At 42.3% G+C, this 17385-nt stretch overlaps 1 protein-coding gene across 5 annotated transcripts; it reads left to right on the top strand.

Annotated features, from left to right (window-relative positions):
• Positions 1–1415: 1415 nt before the first annotated feature.
• On the top strand, positions 1416–11057 carry tubb6 (tubulin, beta 6 class V). Of its 5 annotated transcripts, none has more exons than XM_023973081.2 (6): positions 1416–1578; positions 2164–2272; positions 5067–5200; positions 5599–5737; positions 7070–8129; positions 10607–11057. In XM_023973081.2, the coding sequence occupies exons 1-6, from the start codon at positions 1522–1524 to the stop codon at positions 10629–10631; spliced, it is 1524 nt and encodes a 507-aa protein (XP_023828849.1). In that variant the 5' UTR covers positions 1416–1521; the 3' UTR covers positions 10632–11057. The 5 variants fall into 5 exon arrangements, with proteins under 5 accessions (XP_023828849.1, XP_023828846.1, XP_023828845.1 ...); XM_023973077.2 differs by having other exon boundaries at positions 1444–1578; positions 5090–5200; XM_023973078.2 differs by lacking the exon at positions 5599–5737 and having other exon boundaries at positions 1421–1578; positions 5090–5200.
• The last annotated feature ends 6328 nt before the right edge of the window (positions 11058–17385 follow it).

The following is a 17385-nucleotide window of genomic DNA, read 5'->3' as shown; positions in this document are numbered from 1 at the left end:
CGTGACGTTAGCTAGGGAGCCAGCCAGCTAATGTTAGCTAGCTAACAGTACACTTTAGCTTGAAATGAAACCACTTCGTCAATTAGAAATGTGTAATATCTGAAAATGTATCTAGCTAGACTATCCGTATACATCATCATGCATGATGGACGCGTCTCCCTGTCACGGATGCCCTTAGTTTGAAGATGTAATCCATAGACAGGTGATTTCTCCATCTCTTTAGCTATCATACTCTAATTCCACTGATTTCAGAACTCAATTCTCCAGAAAGTGGAGATCAACACTTATGCAGCTCGACTACACGATACATTTTAAAAAGCTGCGTTCGACAGGATTACCAACGCAGACTGACCAGCTCAAATAGACAGAAGCCCTCTATTTGGCAGACCAATCCAAACTCCTCTCTCGACATGTCCAGCCCACTCATTATCTCAGCCAATCATGGCTAGTGGGAAGGTAGCTACCTTTTTCTGTTGCTTAACCAAAAAGGCTCGTAATTTAACAATTGTATTTGTATTTACAGATGGCATCCAAGATTGTTATTAAGGCACATGAAAGTTCACATGTTCCAGAAGACATTTCTACCCAACCCCCCCCCCCCCCCAAACAGTCCCCACTTGTGACATACGCCTAGTTTCCATCCCACTTCTGACAACGTAGCAAATTCAGAGGGTAGCCCCAACCAGGACTCGAACCTGGGTCCAGCGACTGGCAAGCCAACACCTTAACCATTACACCAAGAGGTCTGTACTTGACTAGGTTGCTCAGTGTTGGGTTAAGCTTGCTACAAAATGAATTACAATATTGTCACATGCTCTTACGTAAGTCTATATAAAGATTTCAGAACATGCAGACAGAACATGCAGACATGCTCAAACTTGCAATATAACGATAGACCACTTAAACTGGTACAACACTTCAACTCACGGGTGGCCAAAAATAACTGAAAGCCACGCACCCAATGATTATACCTTTATTATATTCAAAATATTGCGTACAAAAATGTACAATTACTATATTAGCCGCACATGTACCCTAAAATGTACCGAACAGTGCCATGTTAGATCATACGTGTACCTCCTGAAGGTATATTATGTGTATTGATATTTTTGTACCCAAGGGAACTACACTCATAATGAATGAGTGTAGTGAGCTCAACTTCTAACTTTAACACTTGAAATGGTGCAAGACCTAAAGCAAATACAGCCTAGGCTACTCTTTAATTATTCAACAATGATTTAAAAGCCTACATTTGCATCATAAGTCACAACTGAATTGAATTGATACATTATTTCAACAAACTAAGCCTGATAATATACTTCTCTTGTGAGAACGGAGACGGGATGGAAGATAACGGTTCACTACTTTATTGCACAGCTGGGGTGTCATTCACTTGTCCAGCCCTACTGGGCGTGGAAGTTCGGCAGAGGTGAACAGGAATTTAGTGCGCCTGCTAATCAGTTGAGTTTACCAGGCTGCATACACACTCCAGCCGCCAAGACACCCTTGCACACAGACAGCATGAGAGAAATAGTTCACATACAAGCCGGACAATGTGGGAATCAGATTGGCACCAAGGCAAGTAGAGACCATTGAACTGAATGACTTTTTCATTAAGAATGACTTTTTCATTTGATTTATGTTTTGTGTAGAAAAACAATTTCTTAACTCTATTATGCCATCGCACACGGATTTTGTCCAATAATTTTTACCGGAGCCATTGTTTTTTCAATGGGAATCATCCGTTGCCAGATGAATGACAACGGATGACGAATGAACGGTCTGTCTTTTAACTCCGAAAATACCGTGGGTGTGTCCTTAGCCTAAATGTTTAGAAGCTGATGTGACAAGTTATATATAGACTAATTGTAGGCCAATGTTGTATAGCATATGACCCCATGCGACTTTGCCCTTTGAAAATGTAGATTTCCATCGCTTAATTACAAATCTATTTAGCCTATAATAAACTTCATAACGGTCCCTAGCGTTCAGCTATGGAGTGCCATGAAATTGTGCAGTCTATCCATTTCAGCAGCTGAGTGTGCTTCAGTCATCAAATAAGACCGAAGGATGCACAATGCCCATTCGTTTTTTCATGATGCCTTGATAACTTTAGGATATTTAACTGTAACCTTGTTTCCTCCTATGTTGATAACTCGACAGTTTTGGGAAGTTATCAGCGATGAACACGGCATCGCTCCGGCAGGAAACTATGTGGGTGACTCATCGCTTCAACTCGACAGGATTAATGTGTACTACAACGAAGCGTCCCGTAAGTGTGTCTGTGGTAGAAGGAGTCATCGTGCTTCCAAGTTGTTCCCAATTGTTAAAGGCATAGAGCATTTAACATAAGTGCACTCATGGCCTGCTACAGGGTCCTTACTTCTGGTGCTTTGATAAATTGCTATAACCCTTTTGCCACTTTTTGCTGCAACCTGAACTCAGTGGTAGACGTAAATGTAAATCCGGAACATTCCAATTAAACTGAACAAAAATAAATGCAACATGCAACAATGCAGTGTGACACATCTCTTTCGCATAGAGTTGATTAGGCTGTTGATTGTGGCCTGTGGAATGTTGTCCCACTCCTCTACAATGGCAGTGCGAAGTTTCTGGATATTGGCGGGAACTGGAACACGCTGTCATACACATCGATCTAGAGCATCCCAAACATGCTCAACGGGTGACATATCTGGTGAGAATGCAGGCCATGGAAGAACTGGGACATTTTCAGCTTCCAGGAATTGTGTACAGATCCTTGCAACATGGGGCCGTGCATTATCATGCTGAAACTTAAGGATGACAGCGGATGAATGGCACGACAATGGGGGGGTTCTAACCATGGAATTATTTTAAGATTGTCATACTATGGATCATTTAGCTATTGAATTGAGGACTCTTTTAGGTAAAAAAAAATATATATGAACAAATGATTTGATATATTGAATTTAGCCTTTACTACTATAGCCCAGAGAAATGCATTGAATAACACATTCATGAATGGCAAATTAAAAATCATAAGAAACAAGTTCTTGAAGTGTCTGTCCTATATCTAGGAGATATAAGAAAGCTCTGGAGATATACTGTGCATTCGAAAGTATTCAGACCCCTTGACTTTTCCACATTTTGTTACATTACAGTCTTATTCTAAAATTGATTAAATAGATGTTTCCCCTGGGTCAAACGTTTCGGGTAGCCTTCCACAAGCTTCCCACAATAAGTTGGGTGAATTTTGGCCCATTCCTCCTGACAGGGCAAGTGTAACTGAGTCAGGTTTGTAGGCCTTCTTGCTCGCACACGCTTTTTCAGTTCTGCCCACACATTTTCTGTAGGATTGAGGTCAGGACTTTGTGATGGCCACTCCAATACCTTGACTTTGTTGTCCTTTTGTTGCCATTTTGCTACAACTTTGGAAGTATGCTTGGGGTCATTGTCCATTTGGAAGACCCATTTGCGACCAAGCTTTAACTTCCTGACTGATGTCTTGAGATGTTGCTTCAATATATCCACATAGTTTTCCTCCTCATGATGCCATCTATTTTGTGAAGCGCACCAGTCCCTCCTGCAGCAAAGCACCCCCACAACATGCTGCCATCCCCGTGCTTCACGGTTGGGATGGTGTTCTTCGGCTTGCAAGCCTCCCCCTTATTCCTCCAAACATAACGATGGTCAGTATGGCCAAACAGTTCTATTTTTGTTTCATCTGACCAGAGGACATTTCTCCAAAAAGTACGATCTTTGTCCCCATGTGCAGTTGCAAACCGTAGTCTGGCTTTTGTATGGCGGTTTTGGCGCCGTGGCTTCTTCCTTGCTGAGCGGCCTTTCAGGTTATGTCGATATAGGACTTGCTTTACTGTGGATATAGATACTTTTGTACCTGTTTCCTCCATCTTCACAAGGTCCTTTGCTGTTGTTCTGAGATTGATTTGCACTTTTCGCACCAAAGTACATTCATCTCTAGGAGACAGAACGCGTCTCCTTCCTGAGCGGTATGACGGCTGCGTGATCCCATGGTGTTTATACTTGCGTGCTATTGTTTGTACAGATGAACGTGGTACCTTCAGGTGTATGGAAATTGCTCCCAAGGATGAAGCAGACTTGTAGAGGTCTACAATTTTTTTTCTGAGGTCTTGGCTGATTTCTTTTGATTTTCCCATGATGTCAAGCAAAGAGGCACTGGGTTTGACTCAAATTAGTCATTTTACAAGCTGTTTAAAGGCACAGTCAACTTAGTGTATGTAAACTTCTGACCCACTGGAATTGTGATAGTAAATTATAAGTGAAATAATCTGTCTGTAAACAATTGTTGGAAAAATTACTTGTGTCATGCACAAAGTAGATGTCCTAACCGACTTGCCATAACTATAGTTTGTTAACAAGAAATTTATGGAGTGGTTGAAAACGAGGTTTTCCTACCAAAGTGTATGTAAACTTCAGACCTCAACTGTGTATATATATATATATATATATGTGTGTGTATATATACACTGCTCATAAAAATAAAAAAACACTTAAACAACACAATGTAACTCCAAGTCAATCACACTTCTGTGAAATCAAACTGTCCACTTAGGAAGCAACACTGATTGACAATAAATGTCTCATGCTGTTGTGCAAATGGAATAGACAAAAGGTGGAAATTATAGGCAATTAGCAAGACACCCCCAATAAAGGAGTGGTTCTGCAGGTGGTGACCACAGATCACTTCTCAGTTCCTATGCTTCCTGGCTGATGTTTTGGTTACTTTTGAATGCTGGCGGTGCTTTCACTCTAGTGGTAGCATGAGACGGAGTCTACAACCCACACAAGTGGCTCAGGTAGTGCAGCTCATCCAGGATGGCACATCAATGCGAGCTGTGGCAAGAAGGTTTGCTGTGTCTGTCAGCGTAGTGTCCAGAGCATGGAGGCGCTACCAGGAGACCTTAAGGCCTAAAATAAGGAATGTGTTTTAGGTAATAGGCTATAGGCATACCTGATGAAGTCTTGCTTGTGAAACAGTGCCATGCACTGCCATGCATTCATGCCATGCATTCAGATACATTTGAAATGTATTCCAATCTGTATAGGTGTTTGGTTGTCTTTTTCCCAGCACACAAGTATGTTCCCAGAGCAATCCTTGTGGACCTGGAACCTGGGACCATGGACAGTGTCCGGTCGGGATCCTTTGGACAGCTATTCAGACCTGACAACTTTATCTTCGGTAAGTGCACACTGTAACACTTTACTTAAAGTCAACAGCTAAATAATGCATTATTATAGGTATTATAGGCATCTAAGAGCATTTATAATATCCTATTATATGGCTTATTTTGTCTCTATGTAGCTAACACATTTTTTCCCTACTGATTCAAAATGGCTGTTTTTAGTTATGTGTACCATTAAGTGTTTTCATTGTTTTTTCAATATCAAGGACACACAGCATGAGGTTTTGCGGCGGTCACGTGAGGTCTACTGGGCCCAGTTTTTGAAAAACTTTTAATCTGGATCAGAATGAACCAGATGATGTATTTGTCTTTTTTGCAATCCAGGGTCAGATCGTGCTGGCTGTTTTTGAGACAGTTTTTCCAGAACATAATTGGAAAGATCATTCTGATCCAGATACCACAATATCAAGATCACAGAATACGGATTCTCAGTGTTTCGAACAAACCTACACCTTGCCATCTACTGGACAGGTTATGGTGCTACTTCTACACTGTCATAGGGAAACAGAGAGGAGTAAACTACACAAATAAAGGTACCTTAGATAAAAATAAATTAGCCTGCATATCACTTACAAGTAAGTACATACATTTATTTGACACTTTTCAATATAACAACTGACCACATACCTAAACTGCTGTCAATTTAACCCAATTAACCTTTGGTTTTCAAATGTAATAATGTTTTTTTTTTGCCTTTACTTAGTTTCATTGCAATGTCTTGGTTGTAGTGCTTTTAACCTTTCTAAATACAACCTGAATCCAGCCATCCAGTGGGATCAAGATAATCCTGATTTTCGGCAGCAAAACTATCCTAATCACCTTTGAAAAACGCAAAAAACGACTTTTAATCCTGATTAAAGGTAAAATTGGATTACAAAATCCAAATCCAAACCTGTAGGATCAGAATCAAAATGTTCCGTTTTGAAAAACCCAATTGACGTTTAATCCTATATGATTGTCAAAATCCGATCAGATAACTTTTGAAAAACTGGGCCATGGGGATCAGAATTGATCAAGTTTATAACACAAAGCCCCTGAAAGCTCTCTAGATGAGCCATGGCATCAAAGCAATGGATGTTTTGGTTCTGAACAGTGCTCTCAAAAAGGATGACTTGTTGTTTTTTAGGAGGGTATTTACTATAGTTGCACGTTTTCACCCATCTCTAATTGGTAGCCATAGGGAAATCCTTCAAGGATTTGATAGCAGCATATACAGACTGGTTAACCTTACTTGAACGGGAAATATGTGAGGTAAACGTAAATATGTGAAGGCTGTTCAAATGGTATCCTCTACAGACATAACAACTGATTGTCAATCTACATCAAGGACTTGCGTGCTATCTTGTGTTGTGTCTCGTACGAACCAAAGATATGACATGTGACTAAACTACACATGATTGTCATACAAAAACAAATTGGAATTAAGTGATCTACAGTTTTCCAATGCATGACCTAATGAAGACTGGGATGGATCAAGTGTGGCGGTCCCAGCAGAAGTTGTCAGGAGATGCATGATACATGGCCTTAGTCATTTACCTTTTCATTAGCAGCTACGGGGGAGACAATGGAAAACTATTTGACAGAACATGTAGCTTGTACAAATGCCAGACTCAACCTACGTTCTTGCCTAAATCTCTTGGACATTTGTTTCATCAACTTTTCAGGGTTTTCACGTGGACTTGAGCCCGAGAATCTCACCTCACACACACCCTGTACTGACCCCACATTCTCTTCGGCTTAGACTGGATGATAAATTGCTCACAATTAGCTTGTGTTTGAGGTAGTGGGGGTGGATTTGGGGTTACTGGAGGGATGGGGTGTAGGATTTAACTGACAATTTTCATCCCTTTATGCTGTCCTTGCAGGGCAGACGGGTGCGGGGAACAACTGGGCCAAGGGCCACTACACTGAGGGAGCAGAACTGGTAGACTCTGTGCTGGATGTGGTGAGGAAGGAGTGTGAGCACTGTGACTGTCTCCAGGGCTTTCAGCTCACCCACTCCCTGGGTGGGGGCACGGGCTCAGGAATGGGCACCCTGCTCATCAGCAAGATCCGTGAGGAGTACCCTGACCGCATCATGAACACGTTCAGCGTCATGCCCTCACCCAAGGTGTCCGATACGGTGGTCGAACCGTACAACGCCACGCTCTCTGTGCACCAGCTGGTGGAGAACACGGATGAGACATACTGCATTGACAACGAGGCGCTCTACGACATCTGCTTCCGTACCCTGAAACTGACCACGCCCACTTACGGAGACCTCAACCACCTGGTGTCGGCCACCATGAGCGGTGTGACCACCTCACTGCGCTTCCCTGGCCAGCTCAACGCCGACCTTCGCAAACTGGCCGTCAACATGGTGCCCTTTCCCCGCCTACATTTCTTCATGCCTGGCTTTGCACCACTAACCGCCCGGGGAAGCCAGCAGTATCGCGTCCTGACAGTGCCCGAACTCACCCAGCAAATGTTTGACGCCCGCAACATGATGGCGGCGTGCGACCCGCGCCATGGCCGCTACCTCACCGTGGCCACTGTTTTCCGAGGGCCCATGTCCATGAAGGAGGTGGACGAGCAGATGCTGGCCATCCAGAACAAGAACAGCAGCTACTTCGTGGAGTGGATCCCCAACAACGTCAAGGTGGCCGTATGTGACATTGCGCCCCGCGGCCTTAAGATGGCCTCCACATTCATCGGCAACAGCACGGCCATCCAGGAGCTGTTCAAGCGCTTCTCGGAGCAGTTCTCGGCCATGTTCCGCCGCAAGGCCTTCTTGCACTGGTTCACCGGCGAGGGCATGGACGAGATGGAGTTCACAGAGGCCGAGAGCAACATGAACGACCTGGTGTCTGAGTACCAGCAGTACCAGGAGGCCACGGCTAATGACGGGGAAGAGACATTTGACGACGAGGAAGAAGAACTCAATGAGTAAGGATAATGTTGCCTGTTTGTAAAAAAATATATTTTTTTTTTAGGGGATAGAGGTGCTCAAAGTTTTGCATACCTCACCCTACCAAGAGACATCCATTCCTTCATTTCTGGAAAAGATAAAAGGTTGAGTCTCATATCGTTTAAAAGCTTACGAGAAAGGTTTTCTAACAACCTAGACCCTATTTTATATCATCAGAGGGTTTTCATGTTGGGTGTCATGTTTTGGCTGATAAATGTACTAAAATGGAATAACATTTCAACTTTAAAATGGTAGCACAAAGAGTATTGGAGGTCACCACATCAGAAAATGTTGTTTTAAACTATAGTGTCAATCTTTCATAGGAAACCTATTGAAATCATAGAAATACAGTTAATAGAATATACATTCCCATTTAAGTTGACATTCAACGGTGGGTTGACCGGCGGTCATCTTTGTGGTTAATCTATCTTTGAAGTTAAAATTTCAATTCAATTTAAATTATGTACCAGTGGTCTGGTAGGGATATGTCTGAAGGGATATGTCCATTCTATGAATGCTATTTCTATGATTGAAATGACCCACTCGGTCTTCAAGAGTATGCTGTGTCTTTTACACATTTTTAGATAATTGATGTTAAAGATGAAAAAGAAAGAAATAAATAATATAACCCTGTTTGTAAGCTTTTAAATGCTATCAAACTTAACCGTTTAACTGTTCCAGTGATGAAGACATGGATGTATCATGGTAAATAAATTTAAAAAATCTTATTTACAATGACGGCCTATCCCGGTCAAACCCAGAAGAGCCTGGACTCGAACAAGGGACTGTAGTGACGCATCTTGCACTGAGATGCAGTGCCTTAGACCGCTGCGACACTCGGGATGGTGGGGTATGCAAAACAGGTCAACTTTGAGCACATATATCTCCTAATTGTTTTAGCATTCAGGTCCTGAAAGTCACTTTCTGAACACTTCTACCATGGGCAAATATGTATAGAAAGTTTAGTTCAAAAAGGGATTGAAATCAAATGACACGACCGTATATTCAAATCTGTATGTACGTTTCTCAATTCATGTTGGTCAGATGTGGGCATGATATGTTTGATGGTTGATCTGCTCTAGTCTAGTGCAATGCAAATGGAAGACAAAGTCAAAACATTCAACTGTCTTGATGAACTTTTCCTTATTCATCTCTTAATCTTTATTTTACCTTCAACTTTTTGTGTTTTATACCCTTTAGAATACCTTTAGAATAAAACTTGTTCCACTGGAAGTGTCAAGCCTTAAGGGACTTCCTGGATGAATAAAGAACAACACTGGTGTAAATGCTTAGTAGATATAGCTCCAGACACTCTATGGTACGACTGTGATAATGGACAATACAGAAAAGCACACTGCCAATAGCTTGCTAATCGTTCTCCCTCTGTTGTGGTTAGAACTTGATTTCCTAGCAGTTCTATTGGGGGGACAAAGAAAGGGAACCAGTCATTGTAAACCCCAAGTGTTTTGTTCATATCCGCCTCAGTCATGTACCACAGCAGACAGGCTTCAACGTTCCCATGGTGGGGGGCAAATCCCCCCCTCCTAACCCTAGTTACAACAGCTGCTGAGCAAGGCTTTCTCTATTTAGAACTGTGGAGCTAACAATAGGGGACGTCCAGTCTGCACCAAACTATTTAGAGCTATTCATGGCCTCAATGAGTCTTCTGCCATACACGTACTAGCTAACTGAGTCAGCTTAGTGCTAAAGTTGGAAGCATTGAAGTGAGAAACAGACACCAAGCATGTGTGAAAAGGTTTATACCTTTAAAGACAACTTCGCTAAATGTCACAATTAAAAGCACCTTGCATGCTATGTGCTTTAGGAAAATGAAGCAAACAGGAAGTGAATCTTTCCCCGTGATATGAACAAGATGAAGCATGATCACCATCTGATTGTAAAAGCTCTCTCACTATATGGCCCTAACAACATTTACAGGTCTGTAAGGTGGAAGCTCCCCCATACTGCTTAAACCTACTGTATACAGATCCGTTAACATCTTAGTGTTCGGGCCATGGGGAATGGGCAGGAAGTGAATTGGTATTGGATGTACGTTGACTTGATGTGGTGGTTGGAAGGGCTTGGCGTGGTATGCACAGCTGGTGTCACAGACGCTCTTGGCCCGGGCCAGTTAGCTGGGAAGTCAGCTGCAGAAGTACTTCATGCCACTCAAGTTACATTGGCGCTGACCCTGAGAACAATTCCAGTGTGTGTGTGTGTGTGTGTGTGTGTGTGTGTGTGTGTGTGTGTGTGTGTGTGTGTGTGTGTGTGTGTGTGTGTGTGTGTGTGTGTGTGTGTGTGTGTGTGTGTGTGTGTGTGTGTGTGTGTGTGTGTGTGTGTGTGTGTGTGTGTGCCTGAATTATTTTATGTATTACATTATTATTACATTAGTATGAGCAGGCAGTTTATTACACTTTGATCTTGATACATGTTAACTGTGTCCTGTATCCAACAGGGAATGGAACCTTGAAGCCCAATAGCTTGAAGCCCCCATCTTTGAAGACAATGTTATCTCACTGAGCTAAAGCTAAGGCGTTAGCACTGGAAACAGAAATATCCAGCAATGATGCTGACAGTGTTTTTACCTTAATAGTGATTGTTTAGGTATTATCAGATACTGTAAGTGTTTATCCCTGTAAGGATTCACTGGCTCAGAAATTATAAAATGAATCGTTGATAGCAGAACAACTATGTGAGCAAAAGAAAGCCAATTGAACTCTCTATAGAAAGCTGTTCTTGCGTTAGAGCCAGAACCAGATACAGTACGCTAGATTGCAGTATGTCACAACCAACAACCAACCAAGTAGTTTGCTTTAGTAAGTAAGAGTTTGCAATTATCTTCGAGCATTTCTGGTCTGAATAGTATGTGAATCAAACCTCAATAAATGTTTCCTTGAAATTGTCAATTTGTTGTGAGTTTGAAGATTGAAAATAACTACAGTTGGTGAAATTGTCGGACGCTGTCTTAAAAGAGAGAACTTGCAGCTGTTAGAGACCCAGTGTAACCCTCCCATGTGTCTCTGTAGCCTCACTCTAGCAGAAACCCACTGCCTATTAGGGGGAGGACTGTGCTGGCTCTCAGACTGGGTTATGAAAATATTGCCAAATAAGGGGAAGAGTGACTTAGTATATGTATTTAATGGGGATTAATAGATGGTGCACATTGGTACTGCATAGGGAGATAGAGTATGTGCAGGAATGGCACCCTCTGGTGGGTAGATAGTGAACAAATAACTAAAGTAGGAAAATGATGCTGTTGCTTTTCTGGTTGCTTGAACCAACAAGGTGTATGGTTTTCGCCCTTTTCTTTAACGAAGGTTATGGCATACACCCACATACACCCGCAATTAGATCCTATACAGCCTATGGCAGCCTTAGCCTATAGGCTATTAAAGTTTGGTAATCTTGTATAAGACATGTTCTTATAACCAATAAAGGGATGGTGTTTCTTACCTCAAGATGAGTTATGCTGCTGTTATAAAATGCTAGTCATTTTAACCAAGTGACAAAGTAGTTATTTAAAGATAGACTAAGCGTTCTAACGTTGGCACAAGGAGCACCTCTTTCCCGCCTAAAATGCTTTTGTTCGTGGCGCAGCATTGCTCCTTGTCAGTCTAGCCTGGTCTCATAGACTAGACGTAGCATAATATGATTACTCAAATTAGAAGGATTTTATTGCTTTTAGTATGGTTACATAAGACAGATGGTTACTTAGGTTACTTATAACATGAACTTCTAGCAACCCAAAGGTGGTGAGTTTGAGTCTCATTGCGGACAACTTTAGCATTTTAGCAACTTTTCAACTACTTACTACTTTTTAGCTACTTTGCAAATACTTAGCATGTTAGCTAACCCATAACATATAAGTTTAGCGAATTCGTAACATATTGTACGTTTAGCAAATTTGTAACATATAGTACATTTTTGCAAATTCATAACATATAATATGAATTGTAATTTGTAACATACACTATATATAGAAAGGTATGTGAACACCCCTTTAAATTAGTGGATTCACCTATTTCAGCCACACCTGTTGCTAACAGCTGTATAAAATCAGGCACACAACCATGCAATCTCCATAGACAAACATTGGCAGTAGAATCGCCTTACTGAAGAGCTCAGTAACTTTCAACATGGCACCATCATGGGATACCACCTTTCCAACAAGTAAGTTTGTCAAATTTCTGCCCTGCTAGAGCTGCCCCGGTCAACTGTAAATTATGTTATTGTGAAGTGGAAACGTCTAGGAGCAACAATGGCTCAGCCACGAAGTGGTAGACCACACAAGCTCACCGAACGGGACCACCGAGTACTGAAGCACATAGTGCATAAAAAGTGTCTGTCTTCGGTTGTAACACTCACTACTGAGTTCCAAACTGCCTCTGGAAGCAACATCAGCACAATAATGGTTTGTCGGGAGCTTCATGAGCCTAAGATCACCATGTGCAATGCCAAGCGTTGGCTGGAGTGGTGTAAAGCTTGCCGCCATCGCCAGCAGCATACCACCCTGCATACCACTGCTGGCTTGCTTCTGAAGCTAAGCAGGGTTGGTCCTGGTCAGTCCCTGGATGGGAGACCAGGTGCTGCTGGAAGTGGTGTTGGAGGGCCAGTAGGAGGCACTCTTTCCTCTGGTCTAAACAAAGATCCCAATGCCCCAGGGCAGTGATTGGGGACACTGCTCTGTGTAGGGTGCCGTCTTTCGGATGGGACGTTAAACGGGTGTCCTGACTCNGTCATTAAAGATCCCATGGCACTTATCGTAAGAGTAGGGGTGTTAACCCCGGTGTCCTGGCTAAATTCCCAATCTGGCCCTCTACCATCACGGTCACCTAATAATCCCCAGTTTACAATTGGCTCATTCATCCCCCTCCTCTCCCCTGTAACTATTCCCCAGGTCGTTGCTGCAAATGAGAACGTGTTCTCAGTCAACTTACCTGGTAAAATAACGGTAAAATAAATAAAATAAATAAAATGGGATTCTGGAGCAGTGGAAACGCGATCTCTGGAGTGATGAATCACGCTTCACCATCTGGCAGTCCGACAGACGAATCTGGGTTTGGCGGATGCCAGGAGAATGCTACTTGCCCCCAGTTTGGTGGAGGAGGAATAATGGCTGGGGCTGTTTTTCATGGTTCGAGCTAGGCCCCTTAGTTCCAATGAAGGGAAATCTTAACGCTACAGCATACAATGACATTCTAGACGATTCTGTGCTTCCAACTTTGTGGCAACAGTTTCCTGTTTCAGCATGACAATGCCCAGTGCACAAAGCGAGGTCCATACAGAAATGGTTTGTTGAGATAAGTGTGGAAGAACTTGACTGACTTGCATTCTATTTTTCTGGTTGCTTGCTTCAGGGCTCAGGTATTTTCTGTATACTAGGGAGCTAATCTCTTGTGAATTTTTGTTTTTGTTTTTAGAGGTGTGACTGCATCTAGGGTATTAAGCAAGGTTACATTTAGATCCTTGGTTAGGTGGATAACTGATTTTTTACTCTGACATCCTTGGGTAGAAGGAGGGAGTCTGGAAGGGAATTTATAGTGCAGCATTTGATAATCCTTGGTTGGGGTCTGAGCAGATAGGTTACTTTTCTTATTGGTATGTATTAGTTTGTGGATGTCCATCACCCATTTCATATGATACACGACATGACCAAAAGTATGTGGACACCTGCCGTCAAACATCTTATTCCAAAATCATGGGTATTAATATGGAGTTGTTCTCCCCTTTTGCTGCTATAACAGCCTCCACTCTTCTGGGATGGCTTTCCACTAGATGTTGGAACTTCTGCGGGGACTTGCTTCCATTCAGCCACAGGAGTATAAGTGAGGTCGGGCACTGATGTTGGGCAATTAGGCCTGGCTCGCAGTCGATGTTCCAATTCAACCCAAAGGTATTCGATGGGGTTAAGGTCAGGGTTTTATGCAAATGGCGCTCCACCAAACTGGAAGTGTTAGCTTGGAAAGACAGTACCGTGCAATATCGATGAGCCCTCACTGCTGCTCGATCAACCTTCTTTTCTAACCTAATTGAGGAGAATAAAAACAATCCAAAATGTGTTTTTGATACATTCACAAAAATAACTAAAAAGCAGCATTCCTCTTCACTTCAGCAGTGATGAATTCACGAACTTCTTAAATGAAAAGATCATGACCATTAGAAAGCAAATTACAGACTCCTCTTTGAATCTGCATATTTTTCCAAAACTCAGTTGTCCTGAGTTGGCACAGAACTGCCAGGACCTAGTCCCCTATTCGAAGGAAACAACTGAAAGAGCTATTTCCTGTGCTTGGCCCTCTTATGTTGAACATAATAAATGGCTCCCTGTCCTCCGGATATGTACCAAACTCACTAAAAGGGGCAATCATAAAGCCTCTCCTGAAAAAGCCAAACCTTGCCCCGGAAAATTCTAAAAACACTGTTGGCCTATATCGAATCTCCCATTCCTGAAAGAAAACATTAAAAAGCTGTTGTGCAGCAACTCACTGCCTTCCTGAAGACAAATAATGTATACAAAATGCTCCAGTCTGGTTTTAGACCCCATCATAGTACTGAGGCTGCATTCGTGAAGGTGGTAAGGGACCTTTTAATGGCATCAGACCAGACTGTCCTCGTGCTCCCAAACCTTCGTGCCGCTTTGACACCATCGATCACCACATTCTTTTGGAGAGATTGGAAAGCCTAATTGGTCTACACGGACAGGTTCTTGCCTGGTTTAGATCTTATCTGTCAGAAAGATATCAGTTCGTCTCTGTGGATGGTTTGTCCACTGACACATCAATTGTACGTTTTGGTGTTTAGTTTTAGGACCACTGTTGTTGTCACTATATATTTTACCTCTTGGCGATGTCATTCGGAAACACAATCTAAACTTTCACTGCTATGCGGACGACACACAGCTGTAGATTTTGATGAAACATGGTGAAGCCCTAAAATTGCCTAACCTGGAAGCCTGTGTTTAAGACATAAGGAAGTTGATTTTTTTAAATTTTAAACTCAGACAAAACAGAGATAATAGTTCTAGGTCCCAAGAAACAAAGACATCTGCTGTTTGATCTGACAACTAATCTTGATGGCTGTACAGCCATCTCAAATAAAACAGTGAAGGACGTCTGCGTTACTTTTTTTCTGACAAACATATCAAGAATATTTCAAGGGGAGCTTTTTTACATCTTCATAACATTGCAAAAATTTGAAATGTTTTGTCCAAAAATTATGCAGCAAATCTAATCCATGCTTTTGTCTGAACCACTAAATAAACTTCAGTTAGTGCTAAACACACTCTCATGGCACTCATGAGGATCACCACAGGAAAGGAAGACCCAGAGATACCTCTGCTGCAGAGGAAAAGTTCATTAGAGTTTATTTATAATTTTTTTATTAATATTTAAAACATACAATATGCTTGCAGTGAAGCCGCTCAACAACTACATCCCATTAGTCATCTAACAGACTCCCATCCAGAGCGACACACAGAAGCAACCAGGGTCAACACTCTGCTCAGGGGCACGTCAACAGATCTCCCATAAGGTCAAAAACTGGGACCTGAACCAGCGATACATCAGCCACCGGCCCAAGCTCCCAACCGCCAGGCCATCATCAGCCCTCCAAGATCCCCACACAGTTCCCCAAGAGCTGCCCCTCAACCATCCGAGACCCCCCCCCCACCGAGAAAATAAGATAATAAAAGAATATTCCATTCCCCACCATAACCAAGAAAATTAACAAAAGAGAAAAAAGAGAAAGACAAAGGAAAACAGAAAACAACAATGCAAAAAATAAAACACATCAAGGACAACAAAAATCACAACAGCAAGGCATGTAGTGCATGTATGGCACTATTTACATGTGTGTCTCCGTGTATGTGCATCTGTGTTCATTTGAATGAGTGTGTGTGTATGTGCATGTGTACAAACACCTGCACGGCATCAGCCTCAGGCAAACCGGCATTAGCTGTAAAAACACTGCCCCTCAGTGTCATTCAAACATACTTTTTTTGTGTGTTTTATTTTGACGTTATTTTTCATTAGAGTTACCAGCCTCAGAAATTGCAGCCCAGATAAATGCTTCACAGAGTTCATGTATCAGACACATCTCTTCATCAACTGTTTAGAGGAGACTGCGTGAATCAGGCCTTCTTGGTTGAATTGCTGCCAAGAAACCATTACTAAAGGACACCATTGGGCCAAGAAACACGAGCAATGGACATTAGACTGGTGGAAATCTGTCCTTTGGTGTGATGAGTCCAAATTTGAGATTTTTGGTTCCAACTGCCGGGTCTTTGTAAGACGCACAGTAGGTGAACGGATGATCTCTGCATGTGTGGATCCCATCGTGAAGCATGGAGGAGGTGGTGTGATGATGTGGGGGTGCTTTGCTGGTTACTCTGTTAGAATTCAAGGCACACTTGACCAGCTTTGCAACTACAGCATTCTGCAGCGATAAGCCATCCCATCTGGTTTGCGCTTAGTGGGACTATAATTTGTTTTTCAACAGGACAATGACCCAACACACCTCCAGGCTGTGTAAGGGCTATTTGACTAAGAAGGAGAGTGCATGAAGTGCTGCATCAGGTGACCTGGCCTCCACAATCACCCAACCTCAACCCAATTGAATGGTTTGGAAGGAGTTGGACCGCAGCGGAGAGGACAAGCAGCCAACAGTGCTCAGCATATGTGGGAAATCCTTCAATACTGTTGGAAAAGCATTCCAGGTGAAGCTGGTTGAGAGAATGCCAAGAGTGTGCAAATCTGTCATCAAGGCAAAGGGTGGCTACTTTGAAGAATTAAAATATATTTTGATTTGTTAAAATAAATTGGTTTACTACATGATACCATATGTATTTTTCATAGTTTTGATGTCTTCACTATTAATCTACATGTAGAAAATAGTAAAATAAAGAAAAAACCTTGAATGAGTAGGTGTCCAAACTTTTGACTGGTACTGTATGACGTTTTGAACATCTTGAATAACGATCTGGCCTTAATGTCCATGCACATTTATAATCTCCACCCGGCACAGCCAGAAGAGGACTGGCCACCCCTCAGAGCCTGGTTCTTCTCTAGTTTCTTCCTAGGTTCCTACCTTTCTCAAGGAGTTTTTCCTAGCATCGTGCTTCTACATCTGCATTGCTTGCTGTTTAAGGCTATGCTTTCTGTATAAGCACTTTGTGACATCTGCTGATGTAAAAAGGTCTTTATAAATACATTTGATTTCAGTGTTGAAATAGGTGGT

Source organism: Salvelinus sp. IW2-2015, linkage group LG27, assembly GCF_002910315.2.
Source record: "Salvelinus sp. IW2-2015 linkage group LG27, ASM291031v2, whole genome shotgun sequence".
NCBI classification, from domain to species: Eukaryota; Metazoa; Chordata; class Actinopteri; order Salmoniformes; family Salmonidae; genus Salvelinus; species Salvelinus sp. IW2-2015.
Note: the sequence above shows the minus strand (reverse complement) of the source record. Positions and strands in the feature narration are given on the sequence as shown.

Excerpts from the sequence above, each read along its gene's own strand:
- tubb6 (XM_023973081.2), top strand. The coding sequence starts at position 1,522 with ATGAGAGAAATAGTTCACATACAAGCCGGACAATGTGGGAATCAGATT. Across the intron at positions 1,579-2,163 it reads GGAATCAGATTGGCACCAAG|TTTTGGGAAGTTATCAGCGA; the intron begins GCAAGTAGAGAC and ends ATAACTCGACAG. Across the intron at positions 5,738-7,069 it reads AGTAAACTACACAAATAAAG|GGCAGACGGGTGCGGGGAAC; the intron begins GTACCTTAGATA and ends CTGTCCTTGCAG.